Genomic DNA, 18336 nt, shown 5'->3' with positions numbered 1-18336 from the left:
ATGATACACACTTATATGGTAGGTTCAGATGCTGATGCAGCATATCCTGTATCCTCAACAGCATCCATTCACCTTCAGGTCATCACCACCCAAAACCCAGCATCCCAGCTCTAAGATCCCTAACAGTGTTCCAAGATCAGGGCCACAAAGAGCACAGGAAGTGCTTCTGTTGGACCTCTTCAATTATCTTCGATGTATTGACATTATGACTTGAGTCGTTGTTGTTGTTGTTCAGTCACTAAGTCCTGTCTGGCTCTTTGCAACCCAATGGATTGCAGCACACCAGGCTTCCCTGTCCTTCACTCTCTTCTTGAGTTTGCTCAAAACTCATGTCCATTGAATCAGTGATGCCATCCAACCATCTCATCCTCTGTCATCCCCTTCTCCTCCTGCCCCCAATCTTTCCCAGCATCAGAGTCTTTTCTGATAAGTCCACTCTTCACATCAGCTGACCAAAATATTGGAGCTTCAACTTCAGCAACAGTCCTTCCAATGAATATTCAGGGCTGATTTCCTGAATGAGTTGAGTCCTACTTTACCAGCTGAGCCACCAGGGAAGCCCTAAGTAAACAAAGGAAGATCCTTAACTCCCTGGGGCAGGCTTGGAATCTGACAGTGTAACCAACATCAAAGAACCCTGGAAGGATGGGCAGGTGTGGTCTCCCTGGGTATCATTTTATGACTCAAGGCTCTGAGGGACACTTCTTTAAATGCATCTGTAGCTTCATTGGTCTTTCACTGGCAGAGAGGCATATGTATCTTTCAGAGAAACATCCTTGGACACGATGCTTTAACTTCTCTCACCCCTTCCCCTGAGCCTGCTTCAGCTCTGTGCATTGCAGGAGTGAGAGAAAGATTTATCACATCAGCACAATCCCATTATCAGTTGAGAGCTGCCCTGGGGTTTGCAGGATTCCTAAATAGAAACTGGCAAGTACACAGACATAGCACTGAGAGCAAACACAGATTGCATGTTTGTGTAAAACAGCTCATCCTTGACACACCAAGGTCATTTCCAAGTAGAAAGCTCTAGGTCAGCACTACCCAAAAAGTTTTATGCAGCAATGAAATCTGTAATCTACACGTCCGACACAGCAGCCACTAGCCACACATGGTATTGAGCACTTGACATGTGGCCACTGGGATTGAGGAAATCAATCATATTTCATTTCAAATAATTTAAATGCAAATAGCCACATGTGCCTATGGTATTGCATAGGTCAACTCTAGATAGTTCTGTTTATAAAATGTTTATACCTCTTGTAAAATAAAAACTAGTCAGGGGACTTCCCTGGTAGTCCAGTGGCTGAGGCTCCATATTCCCAATGCAGGGGTACCTGGGTTTCCTTCCCAGTCAGGGAACTAGATCCTCCATGCTGCAATTAAGACTGAACACAGCCAAATAAATAAATAAATTTTTTAAAAAATAAACTAGCCAAGGATCCCTTTGAGAAAACTTACTCATGGAATAAGCTACTGTTAGAACCTATTTACTCATAATATAGGAAAACTTCCCAGAATCCAATGGATGAAAAAATATTATAGACTGATTTACCAAGCATGTAGCAAGTTGGAGATATTTCTATGGAAATCATTTGGCATCATTCTCCAGAGTTTAAAACTTAAAGTTCAATTGTATTCTACATGCAACCCCCCCCAACTCCTAAAATAACCACAAGAATATGATTCTTATAGCAGGCAGATGGCAAATATTCATTATACCTCAATATGCTATCTTTCTCAATATTGAACTATTTGATGTCAGTATTTACTTAATGCCTACAGAATGCTAGATTCTATAAATGTTACAAAAGGCATAAAGGACATAATATTTGCTTTGTCCCAGGATCCAAATTCTGTGGCAATTTAAGGAAAGCAAACCATGAAGTGAAAAATACAGAATTCACTCATCAAACACCTCTGCTTAAAGGGTCTCATGAAAACTCTGGTCTTTCTTCTTTCTCATTCAGGGATGGTGGCGGGAGACAGAATCATGTTTACAGGAAGTAAAGAAGTCTTGATAACAAACAAAGAGTCTCATTTTTAAGCAGTTGTATTGGCAATTAATGTTTCTCATTAAAAACATTTAATGTTTCTCATTAAAAGTTCTCTCAGGAAAGTGATAGTAATATTCATGGCTTTCTGAAATTTTGCACTTTCAGTTTCACCCTTCAAGAACATAGGTGACCAATTCCCTCACATTATGGACACAGTCTTATAAGAGGTATTTTTTTCAGGATCCTCTAAGTAGTGGTGATATTCAAAGTATTTGACAACCTGAAAGATTGAAAGCAGGATGAGAAGGGGATGACAAGATGAGATGGTTGGATGGCATCACCGACTCAATGGACATGAGTTTGAGCAAGTTCCAGGAGTTCGTGATGGACAGGGAAGCATGGCCATGCTGCAGCCCTTGGGGTTGCAAACAGTCAGACATGACTGAGCAACCGAACTGAACTGAAAGCAGGAAAGCCACCCAATCAGAATGGACAGGGTAGATGAGCCAACCAATCAGAATGGTTAGTCTAGGTACGCCAACAAATCAGAATGCATAGTGCATGGGAACCACCCAATCAGAAAGGTATTGTATGTACATCAACCAATCAGAATGGATGATATATGGGAACCAGCCAATCAGAACAGGTACAGAGCAGAACACAGTCCCATGTTGTGCCAGCAAATCTCCCTTGAGTTAGTCATCAATTCATAGAAGAGGGTCTAGGGTAGGGGCTGAATGTAATTTAAGATTTTAAAAAGTATTTTATATCATGATAATATACAGATACACATCATTTTATTATGCTTTGCTTTATTGTGCTTCATAGATATTGCATTTACAAACTGAAGATTTGTGACACCCAGCAGAAGTCTATCAGTGCCATTTTTCCAGCAGCCTTTGCTCACTTCCTGTCTCTGTGTCACAGTCTGGTAATTCTCACAGTATTTCAAACTTTCATTATACTTGCTGCGGTTGTGGATGCAAAACGTTGCCTGCCGTATCAGCAAACAAAGGATGCCGTGGCCATCAAGCCAACAGCCACTGCAGTCGGCCCGAAGGTGAGCCCTGAGGGGACTCAGGATAGGAAAGAACACGATCCTGGCTCCAGACAGCTGAGGTGCACAGAATAGGAATGATTTCAGCAAGCACAGGCTCTTGTATCTCCCCATATATAGAAAAACACTGAATTGCTTAACTTGAGATGTCTGGTTTTCTTTAATTAACAGTCATCTTTTGATGACTATCTGGTCATTGTTGCAAAAACTCTTACATATCCTGTCTCTTCCCTTACTTCTTGGGAGTAATCCCTCGGAGCTCACTAGGAGTCTGCCTTCCAGGCTTGATGTCTTTAGAAAATTTTCCAAATAAAAAAATTCTCAGTTTTTAGGTTGGGCAGTTTTTTTCAATTGATAACCTGTGATCAGTGATTTCTGATGTGACTCTTACAGAAAGTTTGCAACTCACTGACCACTCAGATGGTGGCAAGCATTTTTTAGCAAGAAAATATTTTTTTAATTAAGATGTGTGCATTGTTCTTTTAGACATAACACAAAGGCACATTTAATAGACTACAGTATATGTAAATATAACTTTCACACGCTCTGGGAATCAAAAAAAAAAAAAAAATTGTGTGACTTGCTCTACTGCTGTGGTCTGGAACCAAACCTACAACATTTCTGAGGTCTGCCTGTACAGACTTCTTTGTGGATGGATTAGCACACAGGAGTGTATGATAAAAAACATCATCATCACAATGTATTTGTGTCTTTTACCAGGTAACTCTAAGGAATTTACTAAAATCCTAACACTTCTGAAAAGTCAAATTCTATCTTGACAATAGCATGGTTCGGTCTGGGGGGCGCAGGGCAGTTACTAATTGCTAGCCATCATAGTAATCTGCATCAACCAGCGCAGAGCTCAGTCAAATCATAGTCCAACCTCTACGTTAAATATGAAGACATGGGGTTGTCAGCAAAATACACTGAGAATCTCTACATGAAAAATGAAAAAAGAATTTTTAATAGAGGTCTCCTGTTTTGTTTCTTGGAAAATGCTTGATTCTTAAACTCTATGATTATTTAAACCATTTAAACAGTAAAGAGTTAAGAAGAACAATAAAAGGTTTTTTGGTGTCTTCCCTTTTATTTATGAAAGAATGTATTGCCCATATCCAGTTTTTTCATAGCTGGAGATACATCCCCCAAACAGCAAAATCCACATCTAACTCATCTGAGGACGTGAGAAAAAGATTGATAAGGGAGCAGATAAAAATGAATGTCTTCATGTCAATATCCAATAATAAGATATTTCTCAAGGTGCACTTCTGCTTTAGAATGTAATATTATTTATAACCTACAACTTAGGATTTTTCTGGGCAATTTCACTCATCTAATGGATCCTAATGTTTAATCCTCTTTTTTTCCACAGATAATATGCAATAATAACCATATAGTAAACATACATAAATATTATCTTCAAGAGACTGTAGATAATAAAGATGTCTTCAACGTCACAATGGGATGTAGACATATCTGCCATGTGCTGGGTTAGCAAGCAGGAGTGTTGAGTGATGAGAAGCATTATCATAATGAATGTGCAACTTTTACTGAGTAACTATGGAATTCGCTGAAATCTTGAAATATTTTAAAAGCCAAATTCCACTTTAGAAGCTGGGAAAATGGATTCCTTCTCTCAAAATAAAATATCCATTCTGATGATGACAACATTGCTTCTTCCAGGTCATGCTGCAAAGTGGGAGCCCAGCATTAGAATGACAGCAGTGATGACATCACAGTAAGCAATGATGACGTCATGAGCAATGAGATGTAGGTCCTCAGTCAGAGCCATGTGAAGCCAAAGGGATGTCTGTACTATACCAGAGTCACATTCCTGACCTTCTTAGGACTGGCCACGTAAAAGGAAACCTGTGGGTGATTTGCTGGGCCCAGCTGGCGGCGATCAGACTCCTGAAGACAAAGAAAAAAAGATGCATTGAGTTGCTTGAGATCACCATAAAAGGCACATTTGAGAAGAAAGCTCTACTCATCAGCAAAGGTAAAATGAGGATGCAGAAAGAAATACCAATTGTTAGCATGTGTCCTTCCTTTATGATTTTCAGTACAACACTCTAGACATTTCCCAAATTCAGGGCCTAAAGAGAGATCCAATTCAAAGAATCTAGAATGTGTATGAAGGCAAATTACAGCAAAAATTCACAATTTTGTTTTTTAATATTCCTAAATCTCACCATTATGTGAAAATATAGAATATTTTCAACCTTCTTTAAATAACACTCTCCTTCCTAAAGGAAAGGAGCAAAATTGATGAACTGACTCCATGTAGATCACCCATCTATCTCCTCAGACAGTTTTCCTGGCTCTTACATTCCCCTTCTGAAATGCACTCCCAAGCAGATCACTCACTCCTCCAAGGGGCCAATGCCTGTGGAAGAGTAATTCCCTGTTAGAATACATGCAGTATATCTGTAGAAGAACATGATCTGAAAGGATACATGCATCCCAGTGTTTATTGCAGCACTGTTTACAATAGTCAGGATATGGAAGCAAACTAAATGTCCATCAACAGAAGAATGGATAAAGAAGAAGGTACATAATACAATGGAATATTACTCAGCCATTAAAAAGAATGAAATAATGCCATTTGCAGAACCATGGATGGACCTAGAGATTGTCATACTGAGTGAAATAAGTCAGACAGAGAAGGAGAAATATCATATGACATCCCTTATATGTGGAATCTAAAAGAAATGATACAAATGAACTTACAAAACAGAAGCAGACTCACAGACTTAGAGAACAAACTTATGGTTGCAGAGGAAAAGATAGGGGGAAGGGATAGCTAGGGCGTCTGGGATGGGCATGTACACACTGCTATGTTTAAAATGGATAACCAAAAAGGACCTACTGTATAGCACAGGGAACTCTGCTCAGTGTTATGTGGCAGCCTGGATGGGAGGATGGGTTGGGGGAGAATGGATACATGTATATGTATGGCTGAGTCCCTTCTCTGTTCGCCTGAAACTATCACTACATTGTTAATTGTCTACGCAGGTGGTGCTAGTGGTAAAGAACCCACTTGCCCATGCAGGAGACCTAAGAAATGCAGGTTCAATCCCTGGACCCAGAGGATCCCATGGAGAAGGAAGGGCATGGTCACCCACTCCAGTATTCTTGCCTGGAGAATCCCATGAACAGAGGAGCCTAGCAGGCTACAGTCCATAGGGTTGCAAAGAGTCGGACACGACTGAAGTGACTTAGCACACATGCATACACCAATGCAAAATAAAAAGGTTTAAAAAAATAAAAAATAAATTACATGCAGTGTATTTTCCTGCCCATCCTGAAGATATTGGCTCAGACTGCAGGGCCCTGGAGCTGCATTTAACATCTTAAATAATGTAACTGGCCACCATGAATAATTAAGGTCACAATGGAACTGCAGCGAGTCTTGGGGATGGCACCACTCTGACTCCCGGTCTTAATTCATTGATTCTCGGTCACACAAGGAGAACCTTGTGGCTGACGGGGGCTGCATCGTGCCACAAGGATGGTGCTTCTGTTGTGATGATGCCTGGGGTTTTGCTGTTGTTTGTCTTTTCCCCATGACATGGTTGCACCAACCAATGTTGTTTTCTAAATTTATCAAGAGTTTATTTCTGTTGGTCTCAGCACAGGAGAGATGAGCGGGGAAGACATAACCCAGGTTTCGAATTATTCATAAGCTCATCCCCCAAAACTAACAGACTTGGAAGGAAAGACAGAATTGCCTGAAATAACCAGAAAAAAATGGACTGCCAGTGAGTCAAGGAGAGGAAAAGGAGGATTGTTTGTTTTAAATATTCATCATGATGCGAAATATTTGCAAACCCCATGGTTTTGTATCAAAATAAAAGAAGCTTTCCTTTCTCATTGACTGCAATTTTCAGAAAGAAATTTCTGACTTTATCAGTTTTGTGCTAATGAATTAATGGACAGTGACACCTACATTAACTGTACCTCACCAACAGAAATTCTTGTCTGGAAAAGAACATCAGTGTTATATGTCTTAACTGGAGATTCAACCAGAATAGAAATAATCAGAAAGAAAAGTGTCGTGTTTTGATTAATGCAAATTTTGAAAATCAGTCTCGTTTTTACCTTCTGAGTCTTCCTAAAATTCAGTGCATGATCTGGGATTTCTACAGCCTAAAATCCTCTTTTATTCATTCATATTGAAAGCGTTGTGCCTTCGGACCCACATAAAACATGGGAGATTTAAAAAGTGTTCCCCAACTACGATGCCTCATGGTTATGGAGTACGTCAATGTCAGGCCACTTCCATGTGACCCCCCTCACAGCCCCCAACAAGCATCTTGAATCCTCTGTGCTCTGCAGCAAGCTCCCTGCAGTGGGGTCGTGAACACGGGTCATTTTGAACGCACAGATGTAAGTGAGTCTCCCAAACTCGGGGATGATGTCCCCTTAGGAACGATGCAATGCATGTCTGTTATGTTTTCACGCTGAACCACAAATGAATTTTCCTCAAAGCAGATTGCCCAGGAGCGCAGTAAAAGTGTCCATTCTTCAGCCATATCTCCCAGAGATTCTGGCCCAGAAAGTCTGGAAGAGACTCAGGAGGGAGCATTTTAACAAGCCCCTGAAGTGCGTCTCTGTCCTGAGGACCACTGCTCGGTCCGCTGGTACCCAGACTAACGTGTTTCTAGGTGCCGGCTTCATCTCCACACTCAGCGAGCATTCCTCGGGACCCAGAATACGGGAGAAGCACTCCCCACTTCTTCCAGCTGTGGCAGTAATAAGGACTCTCTCTCTCAGCCCCTGGTAAAGAGTTCCAAGTTTGGGGGGACCCGGCAGGGCAGTGGGCTGAGAGGTGGGGATGAGCATGGGAGGTGCTCCAGGAGGCCACAGGGGGCCACTTCCCTTGATTTAAAAGCCTGCGACTCCCAGTGGACCTGACCTACATCAGCCATGGCCTCTGGTAGCTCCAGAGCACAGTGGCTGGCCTTATGTGGAGGCAACCTCCAGCCCACGGCCTGTCCCCAGTGACACTGCCGCAGAGCTGAGCCCTCCCTGCTTCTGAAGTCCTCAAGGACCGTCACCACTGAAAGAATTGGAGGCACCTGGGGATCTGAAAAAAGGGCTTCCCCACGACAACTATGGCGACCTTCCCATGGCAGTGCGGGCCTCCGGTGTTCTGGACCTTAACAGGGAGGGTGTCGAAGGAGCGAGGGGCTGGTGCCACGGCAGATAGGGTTTTACCCCTTCCTGGACAAAGGAGCCTGGCAGGCTACAGTCCATGGGGTCGCAAAGAGTGGGACATGACTGAGCGACTGTCACTCACCCACTCACAGTATGAAGAGGGTTTCCCTGGTGGCTCAGACAGTAAAGAATCTGCCTGCAGTGTGGGAGACCCGGGTTCAATCCCTGGTTTGGGAAGACCCCATGGAGAAGGAAATGATGACCTACTCCAGTACTCTTGCCTGGAGAATTCCATGGACAGAGGAACCTGAGGTTAGTTCATGGGGTCGCAAAGAGTTGGACATGACTGAGTGACTAACACACACACACACACAAAGTATTAAGGAGCCAGGCTCCTGTTCAGTAATTGCTGAGCGTAAGGTGTAATTAAATTCACGCCTGGTGATGCACGATGAGGACACAGCATGTGGATGCTCTCAGCAGCCTGGGGATAGAGATACAGATGGTAGAACTCTGGGTGGGACTGAAGGGAGGGTGAGACTAACTCCCCAAACAGCCTGCTCCTCGGCGCCTGTGCTCAACTCTGAGCAGGTGTGGTCTCAGACCCCAGGGCCTCCTCTCCTTGTAGCGGGGTCCACATGATGCCAGCAAGAGTGCTGCTGCCTCTTTAGTCACTCAGTCATGTCAGCTCTTTTGCAACCCCATGAACTGTAGCCTGCCAGGCTCCTCTGTCCATGGGATTCTCCAGGCAAGAATACTGGAGTGGGTTGCCATTTCCTTCTCTAGGGGATCTTCCTGATCCAGGGATGGAACCTGCATCTCCTGCACTAGCAGGCAGATTCTTTACCACTGAGCCACCTGGGAATCGCACGGTGTGCAGGCAGCATCGGTCCTGGAGAGCGGCCCAGTAAATCCCAGCCCAGTTCGGTTAACATGAATGTCTTGGGACTCTGAGCATATCATAAGTATTGCCCAGGGTGAAATGACAAAGTAGCCAAGTCAATCTTTGGCAACATCCCACTCTCCCCACCTACAAGGTCATTTCCGTCTTAGGCAATAACCCCTTCAATCCAGCCACGTGTCAGAAACCCCTCCACTGGCTCTAAAATGCAGAGATGCCCAGGCTGCCCCACCACCAGCTGGACTGAGCCAGAAGATCCACGATGGGGGGGACCAGGAACCTGGGTACCCCAAAGGCCACACCGATGACTCTCCTATGCACTGCACCCAGGGCCCTTCAGGCTCCCCCTTCCCTGGATCATTTGAACAAGACAGTCTTGAGGAAGCCCTGAGGGACCAAAATTAGAAAGGAGCAAGATGACCATTTGACCTGGAATCATGCACCTGTCTTCAAGGACCCGAAACAAAACATTGCATACTCATCTACTCCGGTCAAATAGTATTTTTGTCCTGATTGTATTGTGGTGAGCAGTCTATAAGCACTCAGGCTCCTGGTGTCACTTTACTCGTGACAGCGTAATGCTGGGTGTTCTCCAGTAGAGGGAATTAGTGTTTAATGAGCAATCCAGAATGCCATGCCAGACTGCACGGAGTCCACGGCCTCCCACTACCTAAGACCTCCTGAAGATGTGGAGGGTAAGTAAGACATCAGCTGAGATGAGAAGACGGAGTGGGGAGAACACACACAGGTAGACTCATGAGATGCTGGTCTAGTCAAAGGCAAGATGGCCCTGCTCTGAGACCCGCTGACCCAGGGCAGGAGCCTCAGCTGCTCTCACATACACGGCCTATCTCAATCCATGGGACAGGCATCTGACCCAACCAGCTCTGTGGTGAGGAGCCCGGGCCACACTTTTGCTGCAGGCTGACTCACAACCTGAGATCTCTCCGTTTAACTCACAGGCTGCTCAGGACCTGAGCCTAGCTCAGATTTTCCTTACAATTGTGTCATCCATAGTCAACCACCCTGAAGTCTAACCAGCCAGCTCTTGGGCAGGAATCTCACTGGTCACTTACTCTGGGCCCCTGGGGTGGGTGGCGACCCCCCGACAGCAGCACAGACAGCAGAGTGAACAAACTGACTCACAGGGAGGCCCAGGGAGAGGAGGGCAGGACAGAAGGACAAGGGACGGGGCTCTGACTCTCAGCTGCCTGTCCTGGGCCCTCCAGGGAGCAGGGGTCACTGCACAGGGAGAAAAGTTACAAGGAAAGAAATCACAGTGTACTGTCCTTGCTCTGTGGCCTAAGAAGTTCTGAGGAGGGTCCCCACCCCAGCAGAGTGGGCGACGTGGCCACACAGACCAGCTGCAGGCCTGGCTGTGGCAAGTTCTAAAGGAACCTCTCACTAAGGGTGGCCTGGACCTGCTCCTACAAGCTGTGGCTTGACCACCTGGTGGGTCTCCAGGGGCCAGATGACCACATGCAGGACTGTGTCCTCTTTGGAACTAGGACATGGGAGGGAACTACTGAAGGCCCAGGCCTTTCCTCTATGGACCCTCTTCTTCCCGCCCTCCTCCTCTTTTGATTAAGTTGGAGTACAAGAGTGTCATGCTCGTTTCAGGTGTCCAGCAAAGTGATTCACCTGTACATATACTTTTTCAGATTCTTTTTATAGATTATCTTACCCTCATAGGTTATTACAAAATATTGAATATAGTTCCCTGTGTTCTACAGTAGGTCCTTGTTGGTTATCTATATAGAGTGATGTGTATCTGTTAATCCCAAACTCCTAATTTATCCCTCCTCTCACTTCCCCCTTTAGTAACCATAATTTCGTTTTCTATGTCTGCAAGTCTGTTTTGTAAATAAGTTGATTTGTATCACTTTGTAGATTCCATATAGTTGCGATATCATATGATATTTGTCTGTTCCCTCCCTCCTTTAGGGCTTCTGTGGTGGCCCAGTTGTAAAGAATTACCTGCAAAGCAGGAGACCAGAGTTTGATCCCTGGGTCAGGGAGTTCCCCTGGAGAAGGGAATAGCTACCACTCCAATATTATTGCCTGGAAACTTCCATGGACAGAGGAGCCTAATGGGCTACAGTCCATGGGGTCGCAAAGAGTCTGACACGACTGAGCAACTAACACAATTCTTCCCTCCTTTAAGGGCCTCACAGGAAGCATAATCCACGGTACACCTCACGTCCAGGTTTCCCAAATGGGCAATGAGGACACAGTGCCTGGACCCACACCTGCAAGGCACCTTTTGCCTAAGGATCAAAGATGGACCTTTTCAGAAATGTGTTTGTCCTAAGTTCCCCTGCTTAGAAAAATCCAGCTATTTAAAAACCCTTTGTCAGTTTCTAGCTCAGGCAAAAATAGCTCATCTTCCTTGCATCCTTTTTGATCCTTAAGAAACCTGGTCCTCTGGCTGAGGTGCCCTGCTTGCCTAGAAACCTTACAAACACTTCAAGAAGCGTGGGGGTGTGTTACCAGCCCCCAGGGCCCAGCACCTCGATGGCCACTGTTCTTTTTCCACCAATAGATTATCTAACTGGTTACACGTTTAAGAAGAAGAAACATCCTAAATTTCTCTCCCTGTATATTTTTTTCATCATATGTATTTTTCATCGCAGTACCATTAACTTACAATGTTTCAGGTGCACAGTAAGGTGATTCAATTATACATATACACATATATTATTTTTCAGATTATTTTCCATTGCAGGTTATTATAAGATATTGACTATGGTTCCCTGTGCTATACAGTAAATCTTTGTTGCTTGTTGTGCATCTATTTTTTTTATTGGAATCTAGCATTTCATTCATACTAAGTCAAATAAGTGAAGTCAAAATGTCATAAATTTTTTAGTTAGGCAAAAATTCATAAGTTTTCTAAGATATATATTATACATACTATTTATATGTGTACGAAAAAGCTTTTCTACTGTGCTTGAGAAAGAACATCAAAAAAAAAAAAAAGGAAGAGATGGAGAAATTGGAAAACATACTAAATGAAATGTCTCCCTGTATATTTTCAAAACAACGCTTTGAACTGAGTGTCCCCTCAGAGCTCTGAATGCCATCCTCCTGTATACAAGCACACCCATAGTCCCCCTTTCTCTTCATTTATATCAGGGATATGGGACACGACCCACTTCTGTATCTCCTCCCCGCTGCCCCATCCTCCATCCCAGACCTGAGCCCTGTGACTTCTCTGGTGGAAAGACACATGCCATGTAACCACAGGAAGGCCACTGAAGTAATGACCAGCTTAAATGTGTCCTTGGGATGACCATGCTTGACACTGAGGGAGAGCCCCTTCATCAGCACGCAGTGCCCACTCAGGTCTGGTCGTGGGGTCTGGACAGGAAACGCCCATCACAGCTTGGCAATTGCTCCCTTTCACCCACCACTTCTTAAGTCAAGAGACACTGGCCCTTCAAAGGGGAAACTGTTGCATTGCTACAGACAATAGATGCATGTGCCCACAGGAGCAGCTTGATGGGAAGAGTTTTACCTCTCTATTCCCTGCCACCCAGCCTGAGGCAGTAGCTCAAACTCATACCAGGAGCTCACAATTTGTCACGCAGGTCCATCTGCTTCTGTGCCTCGAACCCCTCATACATCTTCCTGCCTGGCTACCTTAGTTGCTGCTAACAGCATCATTTAGCTCCTCTCTATACGTGGCTAAACATCCATCAAGGTCCCCTTCCCTGCACAGGCCTGGGAGGCACATGTCTCTGGCAAGATGTACGTATGGAGCTGGGTCTCAACTGCAGGGAGGCATATTACAGCCGGCAGCCAGCTGGAAGCTGAAGTGAACATCAATGCCAGGAGAGAAGGATGGGGCTTCGAAGGCATGCACTCAGCAGTAGCGCCTCAGGCAGGTACCAACTCTGAGGCCAGAGAGAGCTAAGGCTATGTGATCCATAAGCTGTTGGAGCCCCAAGCTGCGAGTCTGGCTTCCCCAAAATCTAGCAGAGGAGAACACCCATTGGGGATACTAGGGCAGAATCGCATCTAAGTTCTTCTCCTTTGAAGATGCACAAGTTAGAAAATGGCCCTGGTTAGACACACATTTGTATTTTGTTTGTTGTTTGAAGTAATTTTTACTAGGCTATAGTTGCTTTACAATGCTGTGTTAATTGCTGTTGTACAGCAAAGTGAAGCAGCCATGCATATACATACGTGTCTGTATTCAGTTGCTCAGTCATGTCTGACTCTTTGCAGCCCTATGGACTGTAATTTCCCAAGCTAGAATACTGGAGCGGGTAGCCATTTCCTTCTCCTGGGGATCTTTTCAACTCAGGGATCGAACCCATATATCCTATGTCTCCTGCATTGGCAGGCAGATTCTCTACCACTGAGCCACCTGAGAAGCCCACATATACATACATCCCCTCTTTTTTGGATTTCCTTCCCATTTAGGTCACCATAGAGCACCGAGTAGAGCTCCCTCAGCTGTACAGTAGGTTCTCATTAGTTGTCTGTTTTACACATAGTATGAATAGAATATATATATTAATCCAGATTCAGAGAACAACCTATGGACACCAAGGAGGGAAGAGGGGGTGGGATGAATTGGGAGATCAGGATTGACATATACACATTTGTTTAATATAATTTTTGGATATAAAGAACCATACATCCTGCATATGAACTCTAATTCATTCGAGTAATAAGCAATGTTGGCTCAGTGTCAGAAAATGATGAACTGTGTCTCCACGGCTCCTCATGGATGGTTTCCCTTATGTTAATGTCCCTTGGAAGGGCAGTGCCCATCAAAAGTTGCCTAGCAACCAGAAATACCTGCAGTCAATTGTGCTCTTCCCTCACTGTTTACAATAGCTAGGACATGGAAGCAACCTAGATGTCCATTGGCAGATGAACGGATAAGGAAGTTGTGGTACATATACACAATGGAGTATTACTTAGCTATAAAAAGGAACATGTTTGAGTCAGTTCTAATGAGGTGGATGAAATTGGAGCATATTATACAGAATGAAGTAAGTCAGAAAGAGAAACACAAATACTATATATCAATGCATATATATGGAGTTTAGAAAGATGGAAACAATGATCTTATGTGCAAGGTAGCAAAGCAGAACAGACTTTTGGACTCTGTGGGGGAAGGTGAGGGTGGGATGATTTGAGAGAACAGTATTGAAACATGTATATTACTATATGTAAAATAGATGACCAGTGCAAGTTCAATGAATGAAGCAGCACACTCAAAACCAGTGCTCTGGGACAACCCAGAGAGAAAGGGTGGGGAGGGAGGTGGGCAGGAGTTCAGGATGGGGGGGCATATGTGTACTGGTGGCTGATTCAGTCGATATATGCCAAAGCCATCACAATATTGTAAAGTAATTACCCTCCAGTTAAAATAAATATTTTTGAAAAACATATGAGAAAAAATAAAATTTTTTAAAAAATCATGCTCTTCCTGGTGCCCCAGGCTCACACATCCGTCTGCACATCCCACATCTCTGTGTGGACGTCTAACAGACTCCTCAATATTACCAGTCAACAATTACACTTTGGTCTTTTCCCAAAAACCCTGCTCCACAGGGAGAGATACTACGTGTTCTGGTCCCATTCCCCAATACTGTCCCATTGATTCAGAGGTGGGCAAATGCCATATTTGTCCATGGTGAATATAACATAATCGCCTGCCATGAGGCAAAGCTGTTTAATGGCAAAAAAAAAAAAAAAAAAGTCCAAAAGGGGGAGAAGGTCTGAATCACCTGATGAGGTTGCCTACTGCTGCATTGCTCTGGAACACTGGCTTCAGAGGACTTGGCATGGAGGGAAGCCGGCTCTGCAACAGAAAGAAGATGTTTTTAGAGTCAGAAGTGACCCAAACCCCACTGCCTATTCTAACAACTCTGACGCATAAAGAAATACTTTTATGTAGTATCCTGGCATCAATCATTCCTAACCACAAACGGCTTTTTTAAAGTTTACTTGATGGGACATGTTTTTAGAGATTTATCTTTCTAATGAAATAAAAATATAGCAAAAGGACTCAAAATCGACTCCTTTCTTGAGAAGTTAGTCGCATTCAGAAACAAGACGAATCCATAGCTTTAACGTCTGATGGAGGGAAATAGACACAGTGGGAAAAGGGGGCCAGAGAGATTCAGTTTGGGCCACAATTTTGGTCAAGGGACTTGATTCATTGCTCTAAATACTAATGAGTAAATATTCTATCACAGGAAATTTTGCAAGAGACTATGATGGGATTATTCGAGGAAACTGTCCATGCTTGGTGATATTCCTTTGAATCTGAAGCATACAATTTGGAAAGTACATAGGAGGGAGGCACAAAAGAATGGGAAGAAAAGAGCTACCAAGAATAGAGTCCCAGTCTTAGTGGAGAAAACAGTTTTGAGCATCTCTGCAAGAATCGATTAACCAAAAATCTTCCTGTGGAATTTGATTTGCGGGCAAATTGTTAGGGCCAGCCCCCAACTTCTAAGGGGTAATTTGTACAGTCTGTCTCTCAACTGCTTTGAAAAGGATCTTGGTTCAGGTCCTACCTGTGCCCTTCACTAGTGACAGTGGCTTCAAAGAACCCAATATGACTATCAAATTGAAAAGGAAAGATTTCTTGCTGAATTTCAGATTTAACTGAAGTTTTGGGGAAGTAACTCCAATGTATAAAAGTGCCTCCTCACATACTTTAAGGTAGAATAATTTAAAAAAATTTTTGAACAAAATTATTTTTAAAAACAAATTTTCACCTCAATTTCTTTTAACTTTAGATAAACAGGTGGATTTTTACTGTTATTGTCTCCTAGAATATTTCTAGTTCTGGAATGACTTCTTCTAAAAATTACACCCCAAATAATGACCGCCAAGAGCTAAGCAGATGCCTTCAGAAATGGTGTTCGGTGGGCCAGCTCCTCCTCTGACATTCTCCCTGTCCAAACCCAGCCACTCACGTGTGGTCCTTGACTCATCTGAAAGGTAGCCATAGTTTTCATTTGCACTCTTCAACTTTGTCCCAGCAGTGTCTTTGCTTGTCTTCACAGTTGCAGATTTCCTAGAATTAGACCATTTGAAAAAGCCAATGTTCATCAGCAATAGATGTTCGGGTCTCACTGCCCACCCAGTGCATTCACACACAAAGAACTTAACGCAAGGCTGAAGTTCAGGCCCTGGATCCTGGAGGGCGGCCAGCATCAGGATGGACTTTCATACCCACCAGGATGGCTATGTAGACTCCTGTATGCTCACACACTCCCCTTCTGGGAAGAAATGGAACTTTATCATGACAGGTCCATTAACGCCAATCCCCACATGGTTGATACTCAACTCTCAGAAACCAGTGACTAAATAAAGCAGGATTGGCCAGCTGTGACCCACAGACCAAATCTGGGCCCCCATCTGTTTCTATAAATGGAATTTTATTGGAACTCGTCTGCTTCCATATTGTCTATGGCTGCTTTCCTGTTAGAGCAACAGAGTTGAGTAGCTGTGACAGAAAGCATGTGGCCCACAAAACCAAAGAGATTTACTATGGCCCTTCATAGAAAAAGTCTGCCTCTGAAATAAAGCAAAAATTGGTACAGCTTCCCAGGGGAAGGAAGTTTGGCAGTAGATATCCAAAGATTTTAAAATATTTATGCTTTACCACTAAGAATTGATTATCAAGCAAGGGAAATAAGCAAGGGTATGTGCAAATATTTACCTGAAAGGATGTCCATTCATGAGCTAATGATGATTACATACAACTTCCTTCATCACATGTAGCCAGAAGATATTTTAAATTGTAGCATTACACGTATTAAAATTGTCTAATAAGATACTGAAAGCTGGATGTGGTTTTAACACTCCCAACAAAACCACCACTGTCTAGAAATCCCTCCCTTGACTGCATTTATAATTATGTAAATATTGCAGACATTTAAACTGGTTATTATAAGTCCTTGATGTAGTTATCTTAAAAATGCTTGCAGCTATATATGGACAGCTGTGAGAAAGGCAGGAATGTTTCCATCCCTCCCCCGGGGGGGTGAGCAGTGAACACTCCTAACCTGTCTGCCTAGTCAGCTTCATTGCCTTAAGCAACCCAGCTGGTCTCTCTGTCTCCACTGCCCTGGAAGTTCCAGTAGGACCTCTGCCTGATTCTTAAAATGGTCCTCAGATCCCTGCTGCTGCTGCTAAGTCGCTTCAGTCGTGTCCAACTCTGTGCGACCCCATGGACTGCAGCCCACCAGGCTCCCCCGTCCCTGGGATTCTCCAGGCAAGAACACCTCAGAACCCTAGCCATGACTTAAAGCAAGAGGGCACCAGTCATGGTACAGAGTGTCCTCTTGTGGAAAGAGTGGCGAATGCCAGACACCAAGTAAAAATCTACTCCATTTTCCTAAGTGAGTAAGTCAAACACAGGCAGTAGGAACCCACCTATTTTATTCTACAGTTAATATCGCCCTATGAGTTGGTGATTGGCATACATGTTTTTCAGAGTTGTCCACATTTAGTGCCTTATTTTGAGTAATATAGTCCTAAAATCCCAGAGCTGTGTGTGTTGGTTGATTTTCATTTGTTTTTATTTTCAGAAAATTGTGATCTCAGACTTACCTTATTTGACTCTGATAACTGGATTCTGCAAAAATAGAAATAAAAGGAACAAAATTACATTAGCAAAATCAGGGTAGTTATTCTGAAAATAAAATCACATCAATTTTTATAGGCCCCTCATTTTAAACATTCACATTACTGAGTGTTTGTGATCCAACAGGTATTTAGTACCCTGACAGTGAACTACCAAATGACTTCAAACATAAGGAAAGTAGAATTCACTGTTCACTATCATAAATAGATATATTTATGATACTTGGGTACCTGAAATACAGTAGGGGCCGAGTATGTACTTAGTGAGTACTGAATCTGATTCCTGAGGTTATAGAGACTGCATTAGTTCACCATGAGGACTCTGTGTTCCCAGTCTCTGCTGTCGATCATTCAGTGCTTACCTGTCCAGACAGCATGCCAGTGCTATGCAAGGTGTTATTTCATTTAATCGTTACAACAATCCAAGAGGTAAGTGTTAGCATTATCATATTTTTAACAAACTAGATACTATTGCACAAGGGTAACTATGTTTTTAACAGATAAGAAATTATATTGCTTAAGCATTATAGTTCTTCATTCTAAAATACGTTTTCAGTTAATATGTACCAATAGTATCAATTCACACAGTTCTGCCCACC

General features: G+C 43.4%; 1 protein-coding gene across 3 annotated transcripts in view; it reads right to left on the bottom strand.

Moving 5' to 3' along the window:
* Positions 1-2179: 2179 nt before the first annotated feature.
* Positions 2180-18336, bottom strand: part of IGSF5 (immunoglobulin superfamily member 5) — a 54840-nt gene continuing 38683 nt past the window's right edge. For all 3 annotated transcript variants that reach the window (XM_005894605.2, XM_070376400.1, XM_005894606.2), the window contains 4 exons: positions 17705-17729; positions 16063-16163; positions 14863-14936; positions 2180-4965 (listed from right to left, as the gene is read on the bottom strand). In XM_005894605.2, the coding sequence (XP_005894667.2) occupies positions 4870-4965; positions 14863-14936; positions 16063-16163; positions 17705-17729 (296 nt within the window). In that variant the 3' untranslated portion in view covers positions 2180-4869. The remainder of the gene's footprint in view (positions 4966-14862; positions 14937-16062; positions 16164-17704; positions 17730-18336) is intronic.

Source organism: Bos mutus, chromosome 1, assembly GCF_027580195.1.
Source record: "Bos mutus isolate GX-2022 chromosome 1, NWIPB_WYAK_1.1, whole genome shotgun sequence".
NCBI classification, from domain to species: domain Eukaryota; kingdom Metazoa; phylum Chordata; class Mammalia; order Artiodactyla; family Bovidae; genus Bos; species Bos mutus.
The sequence above is the reverse complement of the archived record's forward strand: the minus strand, read 5'-3'. Positions and strand labels throughout refer to the sequence as shown.